The sequence below is a fragment of the Vigna radiata genome, chromosome 7 (genome assembly GCF_000741045.1).
Source record: "Vigna radiata var. radiata cultivar VC1973A chromosome 7, Vradiata_ver6, whole genome shotgun sequence".
NCBI classification, from domain to species: domain Eukaryota; kingdom Viridiplantae; phylum Streptophyta; class Magnoliopsida; order Fabales; family Fabaceae; genus Vigna; species Vigna radiata.
Window position 1 is genome coordinate 24,705,792 of NC_028357.1, and position 15,112 is coordinate 24,720,903.

At 33.6% G+C, this 15,112-nt stretch overlaps 1 protein-coding gene and 1 pseudogene across 1 annotated transcript; one reads left to right on the top strand and one right to left on the bottom strand.

Annotated features, from left to right (window-relative positions):
• Positions 1 to 3,311: 3,311 nt before the first annotated feature.
• On the bottom strand, positions 3,312 to 6,762 carry LOC106765543 (uncharacterized protein ycf23). The gene is made up of 9 exons (XM_014650207.2): positions 6,406 to 6,762; positions 5,915 to 5,980; positions 5,575 to 5,649; positions 5,012 to 5,074; positions 4,879 to 4,938; positions 4,559 to 4,648; positions 4,355 to 4,462; positions 3,864 to 3,986; positions 3,312 to 3,734 (listed from the first exon to the last, which is right to left on the bottom strand). The coding sequence occupies exons 1-9, from the start codon at positions 6,619 to 6,621 to the stop codon at positions 3,603 to 3,605; spliced, it is 933 nt and encodes a 310-aa protein (XP_014505693.1). The 5' UTR covers positions 6,622 to 6,762; the 3' UTR covers positions 3,312 to 3,602.
• A 2,452-nt stretch (positions 6,763 to 9,214) lies between these two features.
• LOC106766217 lies at positions 9,215 to 10,048 on the top strand (annotated as a pseudogene).
• The last annotated feature ends 5,064 nt before the right edge of the window (positions 10,049 to 15,112 follow it).

Here is a 15,112-nt window from a genome sequence, read left to right on the forward strand (position 1 = left end):
ATTATAAAATTATAAAATTATAAAATTATAAAATTATAAAATTATAAAATTATAAAATTATAAAATTATAAAATTATAAAATTATAAAATTATAAAATAACAAAATTACTAAATTACAAAATTAGAAAATTAGAAAATTACAAAATTACAAAATTACAAAATTATAAAATTATAAAATTACAAAATTATAAAATTATAAAATTATAAAATTATAAAATTATAAAATTATAAAATTACAAAATTACAAAATTACAAAATTATAAATTTATAAAATTATAAAATTACTAAACAGTGTAGCCATATTCATAGTAGTTAAATCTTTAGACTCAGAAATGGTTGTTACCGTTGGCTGCCACTCCTGTTGAGACTCTTTAGATTCTTGATGTTGATTTCTTCCTTCTCAAATACCTTAGCAAGAGCTATCAAGTGATTTACATTACGTGTGAATCTCTTTTGCACATCATATATGGTCTCTCCTATTTTCATCCGGAACATATGTGCCTTCATGTGTTACTTCAAGTACTTCCCACATCTCTTTGGCACTCTTGCAAGTGAATACCCTGAAAAACTCGTCAATAGTGAGAGTAAAGGATATAACATTTCTAGCCTTAATATCATATTGTGCTCTTCTATTTTCCTCTTGACTCCACTCAGAAATTTTTTTTAAAAAAGTTTCCATCAATCAACTTAGTGGGTTCAAAGGGACCATTAAGAACAACATCCCATATACCTTTGTCCACTGACTCAAGAAAGATCATTATTCTAATTTTTCAAAAAGGGTAATATTCATCGACAAATAGTGGTGGTCTGCTTTTAGATGCACCATCACCAAAAGTTTGAGAAAAAGCCATCAGGATCACTTAATCGATTTCACAGAAAAGATAATCGATTATTTTTCAAATAATTTTTGAAAAATAGCTCTGGTGCCAATTGTTAGAAATAATGGGGCTTTAATAAAAACGTGCACTTTTAAAATCTTTTTGAAGAATTAGAATGTTCTTTGAATCTTTCTTACGAGGTAAGCAAAGTAAATATGCAATCAAAATGTAAAGAGATAAGGAGATAAAATCAAACAGTTTTTAGACTGGTTCGCCCTCAATGCCTACACTAGTCACTCTCCCAATCAACCTTAGCTAGTAGAGTAATTCACTATAATGATCATAGTATTATAGCCAAGACTTTACAAATCACGCTCTAATGTAAATACCTCACAAACTCTCAATCAAATATAGAAACAGAATACACTTGCAAACACAAAACCCCTTATCCTTATGGCAGAAACCCTTTGAGAATCACCTCTCAAAGTCAAGACCTCCTCACTCTTCTTCCTGATGCGCACGTCCAGGGAAATAGCAAATCAATGGTTGCAAATCTTCCTCTAATCAAAACTAGTTACACCTTCATTCGTGCTAATGTGATCAGCCAATGTAGTCTACAAAGATGCCTCTCAAGAATTCCACAAGATTTTCTTCAAATTCTTTGCGTTCCTGATTCTTGGAGCGTAAGAGCTTTCTGTAAATTTTTCTAAGATCAAAATTTTAAGATATGAAAATGTTAGAATGATCAAAAGTTACATAAATACAAATCGTGCGTCAATTTATAGTTACTGTCATATCAGACACAAAGCAATTGATTATGTTAATAGTGTAATCGGTTACATAAAACAGATGTAGCAGTATTACAACTAACTCAGCTCTTCATTGAATGTTCAATTAATGTAATCGATTAATATTAAATGTTAGTCAAACACATATGACCGTTATGACGGTTATGACTAGCATCCAATCAGTTTTCAAAGCATAATAGACTTGATTGAATACCCAAAAAGGTTAATCGATTAAGCTTAACACTTAAGCAAATTTTGAAAACTTTTCTTCTCAAAAACTCATCATAGCACATTTGAAAAATATATATGCAAACACACGAGTTTTAATCGATTCAATAAGTAATGTAATCAATTTAAACTAGTTGTTTTGCCATAGTTCAAAACATAAACTGTTTGATGACCTTAATTGATTATCTCAACACGGTAATCGATTAAGTCATGTAGATATGCTTTTGTACATGTGGTTTTCTTTTCACAAAAACATACAGTGAGCATACAAATATATAATTTCTTCATAATCACAGAAGTATGCATCAATCAACAGTATGTTCAACATATGCATTTTGCACAGTAAGCATTTACACATTCCACATATGTATAACACAACACAAAAACACTTTTCTATTGTGACATGACAACATTCATGTGTTGTTGCTATTAACATGTTCTCATCATAAAAAACTATATAATAGGGATTGGGTTCAACTATCACCTTGCTCCCCTATCAACATGTAGGTTTGTTTCTATAGTTGGGAATGTTGCAGAAACAAACATGTTATTTAAAAAAACAGAGGATTACACCTCAGTAGCGACCATAACCGAGGTAGAAAGTCCTCTATGGCATCAGTTCAGGTTACAACCGAGGCAGAAAAATTGACGAAAAAGAAAAAAATAAAAAATAAAAAACACTTTATTGTCTGTTCAGGTCCCAACTGAAGTAGTAGGGTCTCACATACTGTCGTGGTTTAGTAGGAACTGAAACAAAAAGTATGTCGAAACAAAATAAGAAAAGGAAAAACTCTACTGCTTTAATTACCTATGAACCGAGACAATATCATATCCTTTTTGCCTCAGTTCACAACTGAGATAAAAAACCTACCTTTTTTCCTCGTCTGTATATACTTCAGTTGCAAAACCGTTGTCTATAGATGAAAATAACCGTCATCGTTTCCTTGACTGTATTAATGTTGAATTCTCATAATCATTCTAGGACGTCTCTTTTCTAAATATTGAATAATATTTTAAAAATAGTTTAAAGTGCATTTTGAATATTAATGAAAAATTTAACACCTTCCAAAATATTTATCTATAAAGTTTTTCAAAATCTTCGAAAAGCTTCTTCTAAAATGGCATTATAATCCCGTTGGACCAGATCGAGCAAAGACAATTCCAAATTGGTTTCTCATAATGACTTTCCGAAAGGTTTTAAGAAACTTTTCGATAAAAATATTCAGGGTTTTAAATTTTCTGACAGTAGTACAAAAGGTTTTAAATTTGAAGTTTCCGAAACGAGTCCTTCAGAATGTGTTTTAAAAGTGACAATCTATAATTAAAGATTTCATTATAAGATGTTCCAAGAAGATAAATTTGGAAGCTTCTTTAATATATTTCAGATTACATTCTCCAGAATTTGTAAGGACTTTAAGAGGTTGTTTTTGTTATTACATTTAAGAGAAAGGCGCACCAAGAAAATAAAACTTTGTAATAATAGTAGTAAATCCATAATCACTGTATTAACAAACCATTCTTGTAATGCAAAAACTACTGATTAAGAACATTTTTTTTTTACCTCTTAAAATACAAACTTTTTTATAGCAAGCAAAACCTCTCAATGAACACGAATACATAGTTCCACTCAACTGACCAACAAGTTTTCATTAGAGAACAAGTCCGAAATATAAAGGACAAAGAAAAATGGAACCTATAAGGATCCAAATTTTCTTTGCATGTTTTATTCACTACCTACAGATCCTTCATTTGTTTCTTGCTAAACAAACTACTGTCTCTGAGTTTCAACTTCATAAGTGGTGGATGTCTGAAATGATGTCTGCAATGAATTAGCAATGCTTCTGACCTCCGCAATCATAGCAACCACATCATTAAGTCTATTAACTGCAGACCCTACACCCTGTGAATAGGAATACTGCTCAATAACTTCCCTCCAAAAAGGTAGAACATTACATTGGTATAGTGAAGTTTATCAGTTTATGGTTGCTGCAAAAGTTAGATTGGGAAGAAATTTATTAAAATTCCTTACCACACCAGCTGCCCCAGCTGTTATAGCCATAGGTGCTGTGACAGCGCTTAGCCCTGATGAACACATGACAGGGATCTTTACAGCTCGTGATATGGAATATGCTGCTGCTAAAGTTGGTGTTGCCTACAATCACCAGTGATAAGAAAGTTGATAATTTGACGTAGGATTTTCCATAATCAACTATAGTTTTACCAACGCAACAATCAGCATGAATGTGAGTAACCCTTCAAGTTGTAATTGCTTTCTGGCTGAAAATGTTGCTTAAGAATTGATTTTGGGGAAAGAAGTAAATATTTTTTCAGACTCTTAACAGTGTTGATTTATGTAGTGAATGTCAATGAAGTGCTCAATCATCTTGTTAATATCTTGTACAGTGTTTCAGACATTTTTTTATTGCCACTAACATTGTACAACATTCTCAAATCTCCAGCAATGAAGATGCAAGAAATAGGAAAAAGACAAAAGTAAAGCAGAAGTATTTTTCCAGTTACCTTTTCAATCAATCCCATAATACCAGATTTTGTGGGATTAGAACATTTTCCTCCTTCAGTTTGAATAACATCTACACCTTCTAGTTCCAATGACTCTGCAAGCTTGACCTGTTAAGGATTTGGAGTTTTTATTTACATGCACAAGTAAATATTGATATTATCAGTATAATTGTGCACTCTGATAGAAAGAATGCTGTTTGTAACCTGATCAGGGAGACTTAGTGTGTGAGGAACAGTGACAGACAAGACTATGGATGGAAGCATTCTCCTTGTCTCCTTTGTCAGACCAAGAATCTGCAAAAGTGCAGGCTACTATTTATATTTGAAATTAATATTAGTAATAAAATGCTAACTAAGAGAAAAATTTATATCTTTCTTATATACATAACAAATCCTATTAAGAGTACATTCCAGAATCATTTTAGCATCTGATCCTCACAACCCTTCGTTGATTCTCTACACTTTTTATTTGGGGTTGACAAACATCACAAATTTGAGATTTAATAATGACAAACACTCTTTACCTTTTCTGGAGTGAAAATTATTCCCTTCTCATAGAATGAATCATAGTTTCCAATCTCAACCTGCCAAAGCGATTTAGCATGTTAAGTAAAAATCTCATAAGGACTATTTTGGAACTAGGCAAGAAGGTCAAACCATTAGTGCTCCTGCTTCAACTGCAGCTGGAAATGTTACAGGATCTACAGAAGAAACACAAACCTGCAAGGAAGATCAAAACATCAAATCAATCTCCTGATTACTCTTCTTGCATCTTCATTACGTCACTAGCAGTTGAAAGTTTAATCTTCCATTCAATATGGTTGTATAGCACATTCAAAATATTGTCTGTACAACCATAAAAAATTATTTGGACTCTCATGGAATTATGTTCCTAGAAAATAGACATCCATATTGCACAAGATGACTGGCTGAATAGGGTGTGATTTCACTTTGAATTTCACCTTCATAATTGATGTGTTAAAGTTTCATGCAAATGCAAATTTAACTTTTGTGTATTCATTGCTTGCATCAATTGTTTTGATAAATGTCAGATGCTAGAACAAAGAGACCTACAATCTAGTAGGGAGTTCCAAAAGAATTAAGAGAAAAATTATGGTCATAAATTTGGAACTGGTTTGGAGTAGATTCTTAAACCAGTAAAATATACATGCAAAGTATAACTGGTATACATGTTCAAAATAAAGAAAAGTGAGATATACCGGACAAGAAGTTAAGCCAATAGCTAGCTTTACCAGCTCAGGGTCACATGCTATATCCACGTGAGTTGCTCCACCCTATAAGCACAAGGGGTTACAATTCATACACATTAATATTAGTATGTTAGTTTGTCTTTAAATATGAATATTTCACAGGTGAGAAAGCATGACAAGTTACCATCTACAAAACTCTATTCAGGTAATTATCCACATTTAAGCTTCATAAACAAAACCGATGCAAGGATTCTTGATCTTATTTTTTCATGGATGAATATTACATAACTTACAAAGCTGAAGAAACAGAGAAAACGTAACAAGAGAGAAGTAAAAAAAAAAAAAAAACCTTGTCTGCAGCAGTGACCACCGATGCAACATTGTCTTTATTGAAATTCTGCAAGCCTGAGATAATCTTCAAAAGAAGCCAAATGTTTGTTAACATGTATGAAACAAAAATACACCAAAAAACATCATAGAGAAGATTTTAATGAACGAATCAATATAGGCTAGGACAGCTGATATTGCAGCAATCTCTTTAAATACTCATCAAAACCACCAAACTCCCTTTTTGCCCCCCATGATTTTAGAACATTAAAAAGGAATATCACATATTTTTATTTCAGAATTCTAAATTTTGAGTTGTTCCATGAAAACTTTAGCATCACCACCATACATGCATGTTGAGCAGAGAGATTAGTCTCAATGAACATCAAACAAACAAACGAAAGACAGCACACACATGGAGACAAAAAAACTGCATTTGGGTGAAGAAAAGCAACAAAATGAGAAGATGGAAGAGAAAGCAAGAAATGGGTGGGTTTTGCTTTAATTTCTAACCTTGAGAGCTCTACGTTCGTTGAAGTGCTTCAAGACATCATCTCTGGTTGAAGAGAGTATGGCTCTGGTAGTAAAGCAGGTTCTTCTTTTGAAGGGTAAAGAAGATGGCCTGGAAGTTGCATCTGAACCTAGCAGAGGGTTGAGATTTGGCTTTAGAGTGGTGTGATGAGAAGAAGAAGAAGAAGAAGAAAGTGGTGTGCATGTTAAGGAATGCATGCTTGTGTATTTTGTAATGCCGAAGATGTTATCGGTGGGAAGCAGGGTTGGAGTGTAGAGCAGAACACAACAGATAAGGTTGGTGGTCTTGTTTCATTGTTTAATCTGTCATGTTCATCTGATATTTTGTCTCCAACACTTCACAATGCTATCTCTCTCACAATAAAATATAATTCCGTAAAAATAAAATCATGAAAAAGAAAGTTATTGATTTAGATATAAAATTCGAATTAGTGTTACTCTTTTTTTTCTTTAGTTTTTTGAGGGCCTATTTAAATCCATATAGGTTTCTAAATCACCAACTAAATTATAAATGATAAATTTTTAAAAATTACTCCGTATATAAGTTAGACATATGTGAGTTATACGAAAATAATATAGCAGAAAAAAAAATCATTTAAAGATATTTTTTTTAACAACTATTTGATAACAATTTTTTTAAATAAAATATTATATTCAGATAATGATAATAATAATTAAAAATATAAATATAAATAAAATAGTAAAAATTCAACATATTAAAACTCAAACATGATTTTAAAATTAGAAAATTGTACTCTAATCCATAATTTTCATTCTCATTAACTTTTTTCAATCTTAATAAAAAGAATTAGTAAATCAAAGCATAATTAAAATTTTTCTTTTAATTATAAGAGGTTGTGTTTAGTAGCACAACTTCCCTTTTCTTATATTATCATAAACATATTCATATCATAAACATATTCATATAAATATAAATATATTATGGTGCTGTCAACACCCAATTTCGTCCGGAGAAATAAATAATCAAAATTAAATAATAAGAGAATAATAATTAATGGTGGGTAAAGAAAAAAAGGAAAAAGAAAATAATAAAATAATCTTCCTTAATGCAGTCACTTTAAAATGTTTTTCAAATATTAGTTTATTATGGTAATAATTTGAATTATATTGTCTGACAATAAGTACAACCAATGTTTTGAATATTATTTGATTTATTTTTTCTTGGAATCAAAACCATTTCTTGTCCTGTTTTGTTCATTGTCAATTCATTCTCAATTAAGACAAGATTGTCATAATATTACAACAAGTGTATATAAATACGCACTCTGTGAAAGAAAAAAAAGGAACGAGAGAAAAAAATAGAGAAAAAGACCTAGAGATAATAGAGATTGAAAGAGAGAGTATAGAAAAAAATAGGTTCTCATATATAAGGATTCTGTCCACAACAACCACTGACGAAGCACTAAGGTAATTTTAGAAGCTAAAAAGGTATGTCATTTATGCACTCCTATTCTTCTCCTGTTATTATACTTTAAAGTCTTCCAAAGATTTTTTTTTTTTTTTTACACACCGACAATGTTTTCTTAAAATCATGAATTTTTAAATATAGGTACTCATCGACGTATGACTGTTTTCTTTCTTTTTTCCAATCTTTTCTTAAAAATAAAAAACTTACAAAATATTTAAAACAAAAGGGTCAATTTTGTTAAACTAAACCTTTTCACTTTTAAAAAAATGTCAAACAATCTTTAATAATTTGTAAACAAACTCACAAACCTTTTTTTAGATAAAGAACTACGTGATCCCTAATTGTCCATTAATGGATATACGTAGGACCAAGGTCAATCCTTGTCGGGTTCATAAAACAAACAAATATTTTTGTTTCCTAATAATTTCTTTTATTTTATTTTGCTTTTACTTTTAGAGAAAATTAATTATTTTAATAAAACCACGTCAACTTTATACATTTAATTAGAGGTACTGCCTTTGGGCAGGCGCGCTAGGGTGCTAATACCTTCCTTACGTGTAACTGATTCCCGAACTTAAAAATCTCTTTTTCATAGATCATGTTTTTATTTTAGGGTTTTCCATACTTTTTCCATAATAAATTATGGTGGCGACTCCCAAAATCTTTTCTTAATCCGTTTGTTTTTCGATTCGTCGTCCTGTCGCGATCCCCGTTGCGACAGGTGCAATAAGGAATATAGTTACAATTATTTTCAATTTTAAACTATGATTAGATAAATTATGATAAATTCATTCGTAGTAAACACGATGAATTATAGATTAGGGTTGAAAATCGTAACTTATAATCTACTTTTTTTTTTTCATAAGAGTAGCTTGTAGTCATCTAAAAAAAGAGGAATAAACTATGATTTTTGTATCCAACGGCATCCTAATTCAAAAAATAATAAAAAAATAAAAAAAGATAGGCTATGGTTGGAATAGTTAACCATTGCAAAAAAGCTTCGGGAGACAAAAAATGAACGAGTATTAACTACAATTTTGGGTTCACTTAGTTTTAAGTATAGGCTACGGTTTTGCATAGAATATTATTTTGTTTTTGTTTTTATCTACACAAAATATATCCGATATACCATAATAAAATAGATAATAATTCTATTTTAAAACAATATTCTACAATAATAGTTAAAAGATTTAAACCTTCGGTTGGTTCTCATTTTTATATGATAATCTTAGTTGGATCCTTATTTTTGCAACTGTCTCAATTGGGTCATATTTTTTGTAAAAATAACCAATTTTACCCTAACCGTTAAATTGTTCCAAACGGCGTTAAGTTGAGCTGATGTGTTACATAGATAATGTATTGATGTGTATTATTTGATTATGTGGATTTTATTGTTTAAATAAACACTGTTTGACATAGCACCTAATTCCTGTCGTTTTGTTTAAGAAATCTGTGTTGGTGTAGGGAAAAGCTCTTGGGCTTTCTTCCAAAAATGAGAAAAAAAAGGTTGTCTCATTCTTCTTCCTAACTAGCAGCAGTAGAGGGTTTCTCTTCTTCAAAAAACATCTCCTGGACCTTTCAAGCAACCCCCATCTTCCTTGCCCAATAGGGGTTCACTTGCTTCGTTGTGGACCTTCAAGGCCATGGCCACTCTGAAGGCCTCAAAGCCTTTGTCCCCTCCGTAAACCTCGTCGCACACGACTGCCTCTCCTTCTTCAACTCTATCAAACAACAAAACCCCCAATTCCAACACCTCCCCTTTCTCCTCTTCCTCGAGTCCATGGGCGTTGCCATCTGCCTCCTCATCCACTTCCTCTCCCCAAAACCCTTCAAGGGCGCTGTTTTACTCGTCCCCATTTGCAAAATCTCTGACAACATCAGACTCAGATGGCCCATTCCTCAGATCCTCACCTTCCTCGCCAGATTCTTCACCACTCTCCCCATCGTCTCACCCCCGATCTCTTCTTCAAGTCCATCAAGGTTTCCCGCAAGAAACTCATTGCCAACATGAATCCTTTAAGGTATCGCGGAAAGCCCAGGTTGGGCATCGTCGTTTAACTTTTAAGGGTCACCAACTTCCTCAATTAGAGGCTCTCTGATGTCAACTTTCCTTTCATTGTCTTGCACGGCAACGCCGAAGGCATCACTGGTGAGGGCCAAAACGCACTCCAGTATGCGAATTTCGAGTCGTCATGATCGATTCGCCTCTAATCGGAATCCACACTCAGTGCCGACAATGCTGCCGACGATTATCTTCTTATTTCCACCATGTTTTATTGGGTATGGCTTTGGGGTTTCTGGTGGTTGGAGGTTGAACATGGTTGTGGCTAGGATGTTGAATCTGTTTTTTAGTGTTCTCTGTTATTGGGGGTATTGATCAATGGGTTTCAGGTCCTTGTCTGTTTTTCAGGTGACGATGAGTGTTTAAATTAGGTGATGAAGACATTACAAAGCCCAAATAGCATCTTGGAAAAACAGATTCGTATAAACAATAAGTATAGAATTAAGATATTGAGTTAGGGTTGTCCACAAAACCGAAAAAGATATGGAGAAGATAGGTGCTCGTGTGAAGGAAGAACCTTTCCGAGAGTTGGGGTTGTCCGCGAAACCGAAAGAGATATGGGGAAGAAGATAGGTGCTCCCCTAGAAGTCCTCTTGTACGAGATCAAAGAGCCCTCAAGCTGGGTTTTATTTTTCAAGAATTGGGAGCAAAAGTCTGAAACTTTGTTCAGAGGTCACATAATAGATTGAGAAAAAAACCCTCTTCTTGAATTTCACTGGTCTGCTAGGTTTGGGTTTGTCACTTTTCACATCAGGGTTTTGGTGAACCAATTCTCTTTTCTTATCTGCCTCCTGATAATCTTGTGCTCTTGATACAAAATTTATCTTACATACACTAAAGAACATTGCACTAGAGCACACAATTAGCCCACAAAATAAAAACAGTAAAAGATATATTTTTTTCTCCTTTTTTTAAGAAATATACAGATAAAAAGATAGAAAGGTAGAAAGATAAAAAGATAAAAAGATAAAAAGATAAAAAGTCTAATCGGTTAAGAATCACACATATAGAATAGTTATACCACGAGTCCCCAACAACGACACCAAAAACTTGTTAACACCCTGGCAAGTGTACCAGATCATATCAAGTAATAGATAAATGGTAAGTCTGAGTATCGTTTTCCCAAGAGACTCACGACACTAAACAGTTGTACTTTTGCTTAAGGTTTAATAATTTAAATTGTCCCTATTTATGTTGGGTTTTCTCAATTAGGTCTCAGTATTTTAAAACGTCTCAATTTTGTCCCTGTTTTTGCAAAATTGAATCAATTAAGGGTTTGCCGTTAACTTTGATGAACGGCGTTAAAATTGGGTATGCGTGGCATCTAGAGTTGGCTGAGGTGGTAGTGTGTTCTGAGGTGAGTTGGCTTTAATACATTTTTTAATTAAATTTCATTGCAAATATTTAAAACGTGCACACTAAACGCAAAGTTTTATTAAGTGAATTCTGCAAAGATTGTAGAACATTTCAGAAGAATGTAGAAATTGGAGAAATTAGGGGAAATCTGAAACTCATAAGGGATTTAAAACCCTAAATTGGAAGAGGAGATTAGTTTCAGAAGAACATCAAACTGGAGCATTCTCTCAAACCGAGCAAGCCTAAGTTTTTTATTGAAATTGCTGGAATAATTTTGTGCATCCATTTTCTGATGCTGCCTTTGTCTCTAAAATTATGGTGTCGCAGAGAAATACATTTCTGTAACTACAACATATTGATAGTTTTAGTTGAGATCATACAAAGTCACCTGTTGGTGGATTTTGTTTCATTTCTGATGTTGTATGTTTTCATTGAATATTTTTGGTTATGTTGTTATATGCAAACCTGCAGTTGGCAGCACTTAAGTAGGAACTTGAAGAGTCAAAGCAATCCATGTTAGAATCAGAGAAGAAACTAAACTTCAAAGAAGAGAGACATTTGTTGCTGCCATGGCGGCCAGAGATGCAGCAGAAAAATCTCTTAAGTTAGCTAACTTGAGGTCATCTAGACTAAGAGACAAAGTTGAGGAGCTTACTCATCAGCTCGAAGACATTGAAAACACGAAAGATTCAAAGTGAAAATTGGGGAAATTAAAGAAATTGGGGGAAATCTGGAATTCAGAAGGGATTTAAAACCCTAAATTGAAAGAGGAGAATAGTTTATGTGCTACATCAATTTGCTAAGAAGGAATCAATTTCCACTTTCTTCTGAAATGTTCTAGAATCAAAACGCACGTTTTGATTTTGTAGAATTTACTTAATAAAACGTTGCGTTTTGTGTGCACGTTTTAAATATTTGCAATGAAATTTAATTAAAAAATGTATTAAAGCCAACTCTCAGAACACACTGCCACCTCAGCCAACCCTGAATGCCACGCATACTCAATTTTAACGCCGTCCATTAAAGTTAAGGGCATGCCCTTAATTGATTCAATTTTGCAAAAACAGGGACTAAATTGAGACGTTTTAAAATACTGGGACCTAATTGAGAAAACCCAACATAAATAGGGACAATCTAAATGATTAAACCTTTGCTTAACCAATTAAGACTTATAAGAACAATATTTTGATGTTTTTGAATGCAAAGTGCGGAAAAATAAACATGAATGCAATTTGATCAGTTGAGGCTAAACACAAAAGTGGATGGATGATGTTGACAATATGAGATGAATATGTTCTTAGGGTTTAGATTTCACCTAATCACTTTCATGCATAAACGAATTCATCTTCTTCATTAATGTTAATGCCACTATCTATTTTACTCTAAACCCGATCTGTCGATGAAAAGAACCTAATCACAATTACTAGTTTACTATCTCTAGTATCCCTAGTAATTCGTGCATTAATGTGAATATAAGCTTAAGGCAATTGACTTTCCTATTCCTATCTCTAGGTAATATTCATTATCAAGAGAAATTTTTCAGATCGTGATTTGTAGGTATTTCATGATATCAATCCTAGGGAGAGAAGAGGAGAGTTGTCACCTTCCCCAAATCCACCAACCCTAAGAGTGCGATATCTCCTCATGATATTTACAAATCATAAGATTTATGTCAAGCATTTGAGTAAAGAAGAATATCTCTAACAATTAATGAAAGAAACATATATTAGTAACAAGAATAAATTCAAATACAAGAGAATTTAGATGTTACATCTTCTCTAATAACAAATGAGATTAGTTCTTCATCGACATGAAGAAACTAGGTGTACAATGGAATGGAAGAGATATAACCCTAGAAAGAGAAAATGAGAGTTGTCAAATCCCCAAATTTTCCCCCAAAAGGGTGAAAACATGTTTTTGTGCTTAAGCCATCAAAAGATACATTCTTTAAAACGTTATGGTCTTTAAATAGGGCAGAAAAATAGCAGAAAACGGGTCCAGGCCCAAAACAAATCATAAAAATAACAAAAAACTAGCCCAGGTCTGATAGTACACCGCCCAACGGTGGGTTTCATCGGCTGGCGGTAGCTGCGGCAATCAGAATGGCCCCCCAGTGCTGATCACCGCTCGGCGGCACCGCTTAAGCGGTATCCCGGCGGCAGCCCAGTTGTAACGCCCCAACAACTTATAGGGACTGCTGACTGCCCCTACACATCAACACGAGGCTTTCCAGTGTGCTTTGTCCGGAAGGTCACCCATCCCATAATTACTCTAGGCTAAGCACGCTTAACCATGGAGTTCTTATGAGTTAGGCTACCGAAAAGCAAATGCATTTGTTGATATGAGTAGCCAAATCAATTCCTTTAAGCTATCCTTCAACCGTATAGTCCCATACCTATACAGTCTCTAGATCCCTCTCATTCCGGTGTATGTTCGATTCGTCCATGTACCCCTTCCACTGGAAACCTGCCAGGAGTCGCTCCTTGTCCATGCCTTTTGCACCGGCAATCACTCCCTGCCCTCGTCAGTGCTCGGGTGTCACATAAGTAACGTTCAATGGAGGGGCTTTTGCTTCCCATTTTGTACTTCCATACGGCTTGGCTAGTAGGTTTCATTTTTTTTCATGGGTTGGAACACATGTTTTCTAGACTTTGGAAATATTAAGTGACCTTTGATTTCCTTGTGGGAGGTTACCATTCTATTAGTAATTGTAGGTTACATAAATGAGAGTTAAGGGGCACTTTAACACCTTTTAAAAACTACCATTTACACACTTTAAAGAGAGGTTTTACGGGTGTTAATGTGGAGTTAGGAATGGGAAAAATCTGAAATGGTCTAAGGATGCCCTTGGTAGTGACCTTGAGTGGGGGGTTAAGGGTTAGAAAGGTTTAGGATTGATTTTATATAAGTGTAATTTTAAGTTAGTTAGATTGTATTAAAAACTGGGTGAGAGAGTGGAAAAGAAAGAGAGAAAGCCGTAAGTTGAGTGGAGAGAAACATTTCTTTGTGAGAAACAACCAAGTTGGTGAGAGAAAGAAAGTACTCAACCTAGCTTTGGAGTTGGACGAAACTTGAAGGGAACCTAGAAGGGTGAAGGGCTTGGAGTCTAAAGAAGGAAAGAAACTTAAGAACCTTGGAGACTAGCTTGGAATAGAGGTAAGGGGTTTAACTTGGGATATAATATGGTGTATGATGGGTAGAAGGTAACATGATAATGTTGATGCATGCTTCCTTTCTTTTGTGTTGACATTAAAGTTAATATGTTGAGGCATGCTCTCTCTTTTTATGTTTAGTTTCATGTGTTGTTGTATGGAGAATGTTTATTTTTCATGCATTTTCAAAATGGGGTTGTGAAGGGGTATACTTTGGGTTGTGTGTGTGTGTGTGTATATATATATATATATATATATATATATATATATATATATATATGTAGTGATTTTCGTTTTTATGTAGTTATGGGTATACCTTGAACTTTACATGTTGGTTTTTCAAAAAGTGTTGTTCTTAAAATGGGTATACATGTTTTGGACACTTTGGGGGTGATGTATGTGTATGAAAAAGTTTTATGGGTACACTTAAAATCATGTTATATTGTGTGCATCTTGTTTCCTTATTACCATGTATGAATTATAATATTTTTGTGGGATGNTTATCTACACTCTTTGACCAAGAGTGTGGGTAGGAGGGTATTGAGAGTTCTCTCCCATTGTTGGAAGAGAAAAAAGTGAGTNATGAGTATGAGAGGAGTGAAAGTGATGTTTTTGTGAGATGGGGTATATGGGGTTGATGAAATGGTGAAGAAAGAAGAAGCTTGGTTGCATGGGAATAATAAGATCATG